The sequence below is a fragment of the Coloeus monedula genome, assembly GCF_965178545.1.
Source record: "Coloeus monedula genome assembly, chromosome: 16".
Lineage (NCBI taxonomy): Eukaryota > Metazoa > Chordata > Aves > Passeriformes > Corvidae > Coloeus > Coloeus monedula.
Window position 1 is genome coordinate 7,796,099 of NC_138796.1, and position 8,900 is coordinate 7,804,998.

Genomic DNA, 8,900 nt, shown 5'->3' on the forward strand with positions numbered 1-8,900 from the left:
AAAGGGAAGTTCATCCCGGCTCCATGGGGACAGGGCTGTGCCACGCCAGGGTGACTGCAGTGCCACCTCCTCAGGTGGCCACCAAAACCTTCCCATGGCCACCAAGCCATCCATGGGCTCCGATGTGCCACTCCTGCTCCCAAGATCCCTCCAGCAGCAAAGCTCTGCCCTCCCAGGATCACCTGGAAATGGCTTTTCCTGCCCCCCTGGAATACACCCTGTATTCCAACTGACATCGCATCTCCAGTCATTTTTATTTTAGATTTCATTTTTTCCCCCCAAATCCCAGGCCACGGAGAGCACCCAGCCCTGGCAAGGGGAATATAAAGGTGGCAAAGAGGTCAATCCATAGGCAGGGAGCAGGGATATCCCTATGTGGAAGTTTATTAAAGCTCAAGGCCGTCATAAAAATGCCCTTTAATCATTTCTTTGCCACAATCCTACAAAAAAAAATTGTGTAACACAAGTCGATATCACTCCAGGAAAAATTCAAACGAGGAGGATGGGACAGGACTTTTCTTTCCCAGCCTGCAGAAAGAATGTGGATATGGTCCATAAAATTAATTTCCTCTTTCTTCCTAAGCAGCACTGTCTGAGCTAAACAGCAGCACTCATAATTCCCTGCTCCCAAAATAAAATCGAGGGACTTTTCTCACCCGTGGATTCCTGCAATTATCTTGAGAACCCCTTTTTGTTGACAGCCAGGGGTCAAAAGGCGGCCCTGGTTTCACCTGATCTCATTGACTTTGCAGAGACATTCCAGCTCAGAGCCACCAGCCCTGAGCACGGGACACACAATGCTGCCATTCACTGCTGGAAAACTCATGGAAAATCCTTCTCCTCCTGCAGCCAGGAGCAGCAAAGGGAAGGGGAGGACAAGCTGTGGAAATGCGGTTGTGCAAGCAGCAGGAATTTCTAATCAAAATGATCTTTGGAGAAAAATGGATCTGGGTTTTCCTCTCAGTGAAATGAAATGGGAGATGCCTTAAGTGTAAATTGAGGAGCAGGGAAAGAAATTCTGGAGATCTTGGGAATGTCCAGCTCACCCTAAACCATGAGTTTCAGCCCTGGATTGTCCAGGATGCTGCATTTTACCTGCCTGAACATCCATTCTGCAACATCTTTGAGTTTTAGCCACAGCAAACGTGCAGTGAGTGTCCACAGCTCCACAAAATCCCCAGGAGCTGTTCCCTGGAACTGCTTCCAGGAGCTGCTCAGGGCTCTCCAACACCTCAGCCCTGGAAGTGTTCAAGGCCAGGTTGGATGGAGCAGCCTGGGATAGTGGAAGTTGTCCCTGCCCAGGGCATCCATGGACCAGGATGAGCTTTTCGGTCCTTTCCAACCCAAACCATTCCAGGATTTGATGATTCCAAGGCTCCCGTCACCACTTGCACCTATGGAATGGAACAGATCTAAAATGCAGAATACAGATCCGTGATATCTCAAAGCAGGATTGGACTTCCATGATCCTTGTGGATCCCTCCCAACTCCAATTCCCTGATAAAACACAGTATACATCTATTTTATAATATATCATTTAATTCCTTTGTTTCTGCAAATACCAGGAAAAAGGGAATTTATTTTTGCAAAGCTGATGGGAAATAAAACCAAGTTTTGCCAAAGCAAATGGATTTAAAACCTGCCTGTGTTGGATGTGCAATCCTTGGGATGAGAGCACAGCTCCACGCTCATCCCACAGCTCCTGGATGGGACAAGGACGGGGCAGTGGCTGGGTGTCACCCCATGCTGGGTGACACTGGGAGAAGGGAGAGGAGGCAGGCAAGAGACTGGGATCCATCCTGCTGGATGCACAGACTCCCCCACGCCATGCTCTCCCAGGAGTCAGGGATGCTTCAGTGCAACCTTTAATACTTGGGGTAATGTGCAATTTTTAACATCATCATTTTGGGAGATTCGCCATTTTATCACCCGCAGATATTTTGCTTTATCACATCCCAGTGAAGCCACTCCAAGCCGTGCCATCAAACATCCAGAAGAGAGCAAAGATCATTCCCAAAGATACTCCGCTCTCACCTTTTATTTCCTTTTTCCCCCACAAAGCATGCAGGGCTGGAGACAAACCCCTACCTCAACACGCAGAGAGGGCAAAGCCAAAGCACATCCATTTCCCAGGCATAAATCAGGATTAGAGTGAAATGTGCAGTGTCACAGGAGGGAGGAGAAGGGAGGGAAGGGAATTACGCTGCACTTTGGCTCCGGCTGGAATCAAATCCTTTTGCCAGGAGTGCTGGAAAGGAGCACGGAGAAAATGGTGTCCCCTTCCAGCCCCTCTTGGCAGCGGCTGCAAACAGCACATTTTCTGTGGGATTCTGCTCCCCAGCCCGTCTTAATGGGCTGCAGCTTCATTAATTGTCATCACATTGATTTCCCCTCATGTTCAAGCCTTTTCTCTCAAGCAGGGAGTGCTGAAAATGCCCGAATCCCAACATTTTCCTCCCAGGCTGAGACCCCGCAGCTCCCTGAACTGACAGCCCCGAGCAGCGACCGAACATTTCTGCAAGAAACCAAAGTAAAAGTTACAAATGTAACAATTGTAATGACCGTGTTGAAAAAAGAAATCAACCAAGCCCCACATGCAACATATAATTTGGTTGCTCTCGTAATTCAGAGGTATTTATTTACAAGCAGAAAAGTGAATTTCTTCCTGTAAATTTCCTACAGGAGGAAAATCAACCGGGGCTAAACCCACGCAGGCTGACCTTGCAAACTCAGCCTCATGTGAGCACTGAAATCCTATGAAATCCTTGGGATTACAGGCATGGAAATGCCCTTCTCAAAGGAAAAAATCAAATTAATTTATCTGTATTTCCAAAAAATCTCAGAGTAAGACACGAAGCAAAGGGAAAAGGAGCGAGGGGGGAAAAAAAATCCAGACTAAAAGGAAAAGAAATCCTTGATGAAAAGATTTTATTCTGAAGACTGCATCTCCTTCCAAGCTGTTCTCCCAGGTTGTTCGCAGCACAGAAAACAGGCTCAAGCAGAAAGAAAACAGAACACATCCTTGATAAAAAGCACTTTTTAATTTTATCAAATGGATCTGTACAATAGTTAGCATTGCTTAGTCAGAAGCGAGTGAAGAGAACAGATCAGTAACAGCCAAAAGTCTTTCAAACTTTATACAGAAAAATAGATTGCATAAAAATGAGCTTTTCTTGTCTTTTCCCCCAGCCCAGCGTGTCCCTCCCCCCCCCACCCCCGAAAGGAAATATGCAAAAAAATATTTTTTAGAAAAAAGAGTAGGAAACGTAGAAAAGGTAAAAAGATGAATAACCTCTGAAAGGTGGGTTTAGATTTACAAAGGTTTTAAAGGCACGAGTTCCCATAAAATAGATGGTTATTTATATGCTCAGCATACAATGGAAGAAGTAGAAATATATCAATGAAATATTAGTCTAAAAACTAAGTACCTAAACCCATTTTTTTAGTGGAGGAGATTTTAGTTTCACAGCTTGATGGATGATATCTGGTCCCTAGAAGCCAAAATTAAAGCGGCAGTCGATCATTTCTCATTAAATTACAGCTTCTTTAAAGTAGTCCTGGTTCTGAAAGCCTTCGAAGACTCCTTAAATCCAATTTTAACAGCCCAAAACAGGTGGCCAGAAAATCACCTGCCCTTTATAGTAAGCCTTTGAGCCTCCCAAATGAATTAGTAATTCCCCCCCCCTCGTTATTTGACATTCCCATTGGAGTTTCCAGGCAGATTCCTTCAGTCCCTCTCTCCAGCACGGCTCCTGCAGCGGTTCCAAAATGAAAAAAACCCAAAAACCAAGGAAAATCTATAGACTCATAACACCAGTTTATTGTATCATCTCCACTATTTTTTAGGCTCCCTCCCCCATCTTTAAAATCTTTTAAAATTCTACTTTTTTTACCGTTTTGCACAAAATTACTTCATTAATTAAAAGACAAAATAATACAGAACATAAATACATATTTAACAGATTTAAAAAAAAAAAAAAACCAAACAAACAAACCCAAAACAACCAAAAACATTTGAAGCTTCCAAAAAACCAAAATGTTAATTACAGCCAAACCTTGCTTAGAAGAACTCCTGACTAAAAAAAAAAAAACAAACAAAACAAACACTTCAGACACTGAATTGGTTGGTCCCATCAGACTCTTCCCACGGGATTGTTCCGGGATTTCGGGGCTCATCCCTGTTGGTCCCAGTGAGTTCTTGCCCTCAAGGTTGGTCCGTTCCTCACATTGCAATAGACCCTGAAAGTCTCAAACAGCTTTTTTTTGTTGTTGTTGTTTTGTCTCCCCCTCTCCCCACCCCCTGCTCCACTTTTTGCACTTGGCCAAACTTCCAGGCCGAGCAAGTTCGGCTCAGTCCTCCCAGAGGAGTCGAACGTTTTGTCCTTCATTTACTCAAGGCATCGCCGGTCCTTCTCCTTTCTTTTTTTCTCCTCTAGGTTGTTTTTTTTAAAAAAAAATTCTTTTTGTTCTTTGTTTGGTTGGTTTTTTGTTTGTTTTTTTGTTTGTTTTTAATTTCTTAAATCCTACGAATCAAAGAAAAATAGAGCTCTGTCCTTTCGGAGAGTTTCGAAGCAAGGTCAGGACGAGCAGAGTTCCCAGCGGCTCAGGAGGCACTTTGGAAACGACGGCGGCACTCCACGCTCTTCCTCCTCATTCCTTCATTAGTGCATAATTCCAGGGAAGCCTTCGGAGGCTCCGGGAATCCTTTAAGGCCTGGTCAGGGTGGTGTAGACGGGCTGCTCCCAGTTGGCGGTGGGGCTGTGCGCCGGCGGGATGGACAGCCCGTTGAGGATGGGGGTGGCGTAGGGGCGGCGCGAGGAGTGGAAGTAGGGGTACTGGTAGAGGCTGGAGGCATAGCCAGGGTAGGGGTTGTAGTAGTTGGAGCTCTGCAGGTCCGTGTAGTCGCACTGCGAGCTGGAGAAGGAGGCGGCGGCGGCGGCCGGGGCGGCCGAGGTGGCGCAGGCCTGGCCGCCGTAGGAGCCGTACGAGTCGGAGTGCGCGGGGGAGCCGTGGGGCTGCTCGCTGTAGTGGCTGGGGCTCAGCTGCTCCGTCTTGATGTGCGGCCGCTGCTGGCCCGGCTCGGCCGCCGCCGGCGACGCCGCGGCCGGGCTCTTGTGAGTCCACACCTGCGAGCCCGAGTGCGAGTAGGAGCTGCCGTAGGAGGCGGCGGCGGCGCCGTGCTCGGCCGGCAGCGCCGCGTGGCCGTTCAGGGGCAGGTACTGGTCGAACTCGTGCACGTCGAAGGTCTCCATGTTGTTGATGACCTCGCTGCTCAGCTCCGAGATGTCCACGTTGCTGAAGTCGATGTTCTGGCGGCCGCTCTCCACCAGGCGCCGGCCCTCGTGCTTCAGCTCCTGCTTGCTGCTGTGGTGCAGATCGGTTTTGGGGGTGGTGGGCGGCGTGGGGGGCCCGTGGGGCTGGCCTGGGGACAAAGGGACAGCGAGGCTTTAACAGTGACCACAGAACAGCCAACTCCTTCACCATCCAAGAAATGTGTTTCGCCCATCGCTTATTGGGGATTTAAATCTACGGCACCGTGTCAGGTACAGGTGACATCCCCCTGTGACCGCGTCCCCCCTGGGATGAGCCTCCCACATGGCTGATGGGATGAAGCTGGGAGTACTCTGTGCCCATCAGAATCACTCTGGGACACACCAGGACACCCTGGTGGCACAAACTCAGCTGTGCCCGAGTGATTGGGGTGGATTCAGAGGGTGAGCCCCGTGACGAGCCCCATGATGGAGCTCATCCTCTCCCCGTGGGCAGCCTGAGGCCAGCCCGACTCTCCTGAGGCAGAGGGATCCAGGGCCGGGATCCCCAGCCAAGCTGGGCTGGAGCACAGCAGCGTCTGAGGCTGCAGGACGTTCGCAATGCTCCTGGAATCTGTCAGCATGCTCCCTGCGCCAATTCCCGGTGCTGGGAAACTCTGCTCCAGGACCCTGCTTCCCAGGAACCTCGGTTATTGACCCTGATTAGCTCACAGTTCACTCTCCCCACTCCAGGGACACTGGGATCCCGGTGCTTTGGGGATTCCCTACGGCACAGGCAGCTCTAGGAGCACTCACTGAGGAAAACCACAGTCATGCTCCCAAGCGCAGCTCTTGGAACAACAGCTCCTGCTTTGGCTCCCCACGGCGGGAGGCAGCGGGATCCCATCCCACCCCGAGACGCAGGGATCAGCGGGAATGCCGCCCTTTACCTGTGTGATCCCCGTGGTGGTGGGAGTCAGCCATGCCCCCCAGCCCCGTGTCGGCCTTGTAGAGCTGAGTGCCGGCGTGGTGGCTGAGCTCAGCTCCCGAGTCCGAGTCGCTCTGGCCGGCTTTGACGCTTTTCCTCCTCCGGGGCTGGTATTTGTAATCCGGGTGATCCTTTTTGTGCTGCACCCTGAGTCGCTCGGCTTCCTCCACAAAGGGACGTTTCTCGTTTTCGCTCAATAAACTGGTTTGGGGATGGATTTGGGGAGTTTGGTGGTTTTAATAAGGAAGAGAGGAAAAAAAAAATATCCAAAATTAGGATCTTTTCCTTCGAAGTTTTCATCTTGTTTTCAGACTCGTACATCCCCACTTCCCAGGCACTGATTTGAGTACTCAGCAAGTTAACTACGAGATTAATTTGCTGTGGTAAAAAAAGAGTTAAAATCCACGGCAAAAAATGGAATAAAATACCAACTACAGTGCCATGAAAAACCCAACCACTATGGACAGGGATAAGTGGGCAAAACAAAATCCCCCTTCCCCATTTCCAACACAATTACAAAATATAATTCCCATGTTTGCCCTGTGAATGCCACCCCCTCACCACCACAAACATTTCCAGCTTTGTTTGGTGCTTACAAAGAAGCCACGAAGGCACCAGGGATGGGATTATTGCTTTCCAAACTCTTCCCCCCCCCCGCCCACACCTCTCTTCGCAAACTCTTGGAGAGGCTCAAACCGCAGCGGGAGCATCGCTGGCCCGAGCAGGCAGGAAAGATGGGAATTACGTACAGGCAGACACCATGGGATAAACCACACGGAAAAACGTGGCTCAGGGAAGAGCCTCGGAAAGCAAAGCAGGCTCGGATGCTGCCCAGCAAATAAAAGTTTGCATCCCCGGGCAGCGCTAGGCAGATAAGCAGGGAAATCAGGAAGCTCGTTAAAAGAGCTGTTAAAAATTGGTTTAGTTGAGTTTATAGCTTGTTAAGCAACAAGCAAAGCCCAAAGGAAAAAAAAAATAGAAAAAGCCATAAAACAAGTCATTAAAAAAGTCTCATCGCGTGGGGATGGGGAAGCCGCAGGCAAGGGAAAGGCTGCTTGTGCATCTCCGTGATGCAGCAGGGAAAATCCACCCGTGGCAGGAGCGAGGGAGCCCAAGCCACTCAGGGGATTTTCGGAGCAGGGACCGCTGTGTCCTTTGCGGCGCGCCGGGATGCTCGGAGGGGAGGGTTGTACTTCAGTTCGAAGCGCTCCGAGAATCCCGAGAAACAGAGATTAATAAAAACAAAGCAGGCAGAAGCTTTAAAGAAGCGCTGGGAGGGAGACTGCAGCCGCGCAGCCCCGCGGAGGACGCGGCGCGGGGGGTCCGCGCGGGTCGGGACTCACCGCCAGAGCTTGCCCAGGGTCTTGCTGAGCTCGGCGTTGTGCAGATGCGGGTACTGGTCCGCCAGCTTCCTGCGGGCGGCCTGCGCCCACACCATGAAGGCGTTCATGGGCCGCTTGACGTGCGGCTTGGCCTTGAGCGATCCGTTGCCGCGGACGGGCATCGGTACCAGGCTCCAGTCGTAGCCCTTGAGCACCTGCGAGACGGCGTCGCGGATGCAGGCGGGGAAGCGCTCGTCCACCTCGGCCGCGTCCACCTTGGCCCCCAGCGCGGCGGCGCCGGGCGGGCGCGGGGCGGGCGCGGGGGCGCAGCCCAGCCCCTCGGAGCCGGCGGGGGAGAGCGGCGAGTCCGAGTCCGAGTCCACGTGGGACATGGAGCTGGTAGTGCCTGCGGGGCTGCACGGAGCCTCCAGCGCTTTGTCGTGCTCCTCGGTCATGTTGAGCATCGGCGGGCGGCAGAGCCGGGCCGGCCGCGCGCTGTGCCCGCCGGGGGCCGCGCACCCTCCGCGGGCGCCCGAGCGGCGGGAAAACGGGCAAAAATAATAAATTCTAGAAGGAAAAAGACACGAAACGCTCAAAATTCAACCCCAAATCGGCACGCCTCCCCCCCCGCTCCGCAGCCGGTCCTGCCGCCGCTGCCGCCGGGGCCCCGCGCTGCCCCGCGCCGCGCTCCACGTCCAGTGCGAAACGGGGCCCCTGGCAACAAGTTACTTTAAGGGCAGGGCGAGCGGCCCCGCCTCCGCCGCCGCTCGCCATTGGCGGGAGGCCCCGGTGATTTCCATAAGGGGCGGGGCTCCGGCCCGGCGGGGCCGCACCGCCCGCCCGCCGCCGCAGAGTCCCCGCTCCGCCGGCGAGGGGTCCCGCTGCGGCTCCCGCTTTTTGCCGCCTGGGCCCGCTTTTTGCCACCCGCCGCTGTTCCGGCTCTCTGTTCCGGCTGCCTCTTTCGGCTCCTCTGTGCTTTTTCCGCTGCAAATCGTCCGGGGGCTTCACCGCCGCGCGGTACTGGCGGGGACCCCCCGATGGTGGGGATGTGTACACGCCAGTGTACAGACGGGATCCCGGTTTTCTAGCGGGGTACCGGGCAGCGGGTGCGGGATGGAGCCGCCGGGTCCTTTTCCAAGCGCCGCGGAACGGGGATGCCGCGGGGAAGAGGCGCGGAGCGGCAGTGGTGGCGGAGCGGTGCCGTGAGACCGCCGGTTACTTTAAAGCCCCTTTTCGAGGGGTTTTTGGGGCGGTCGGCGCGTGGCGGGGGGGGGGGGGGAGCGACGGTCCCCGTGTGTCCCCTGCAGCCGATCCCCCGTGCCCCGGGGCCGTGCGCTCCTG

General features: G+C 53.1%; 1 protein-coding gene across 1 annotated transcript; it reads right to left on the bottom strand.

Moving 5' to 3' along the window:
- Positions 1-4,706: 4,706 nt before the first annotated feature.
- On the bottom strand, positions 4,707-8,023 carry SOX8 (SRY-box transcription factor 8; the record flags this gene model as incomplete). The annotated part of the gene is made up of 3 exons (XM_082291837.1): positions 4,707-5,422; positions 6,200-6,438; positions 7,581-8,023. 3 exons carry the CDS (start codon positions 8,021-8,023, stop codon positions 4,707-4,709), a joined length of 1,398 nt encoding a protein of 465 aa, XP_082147963.1.
- Between the last annotated feature and the right edge of the window lie 877 nt (positions 8,024-8,900).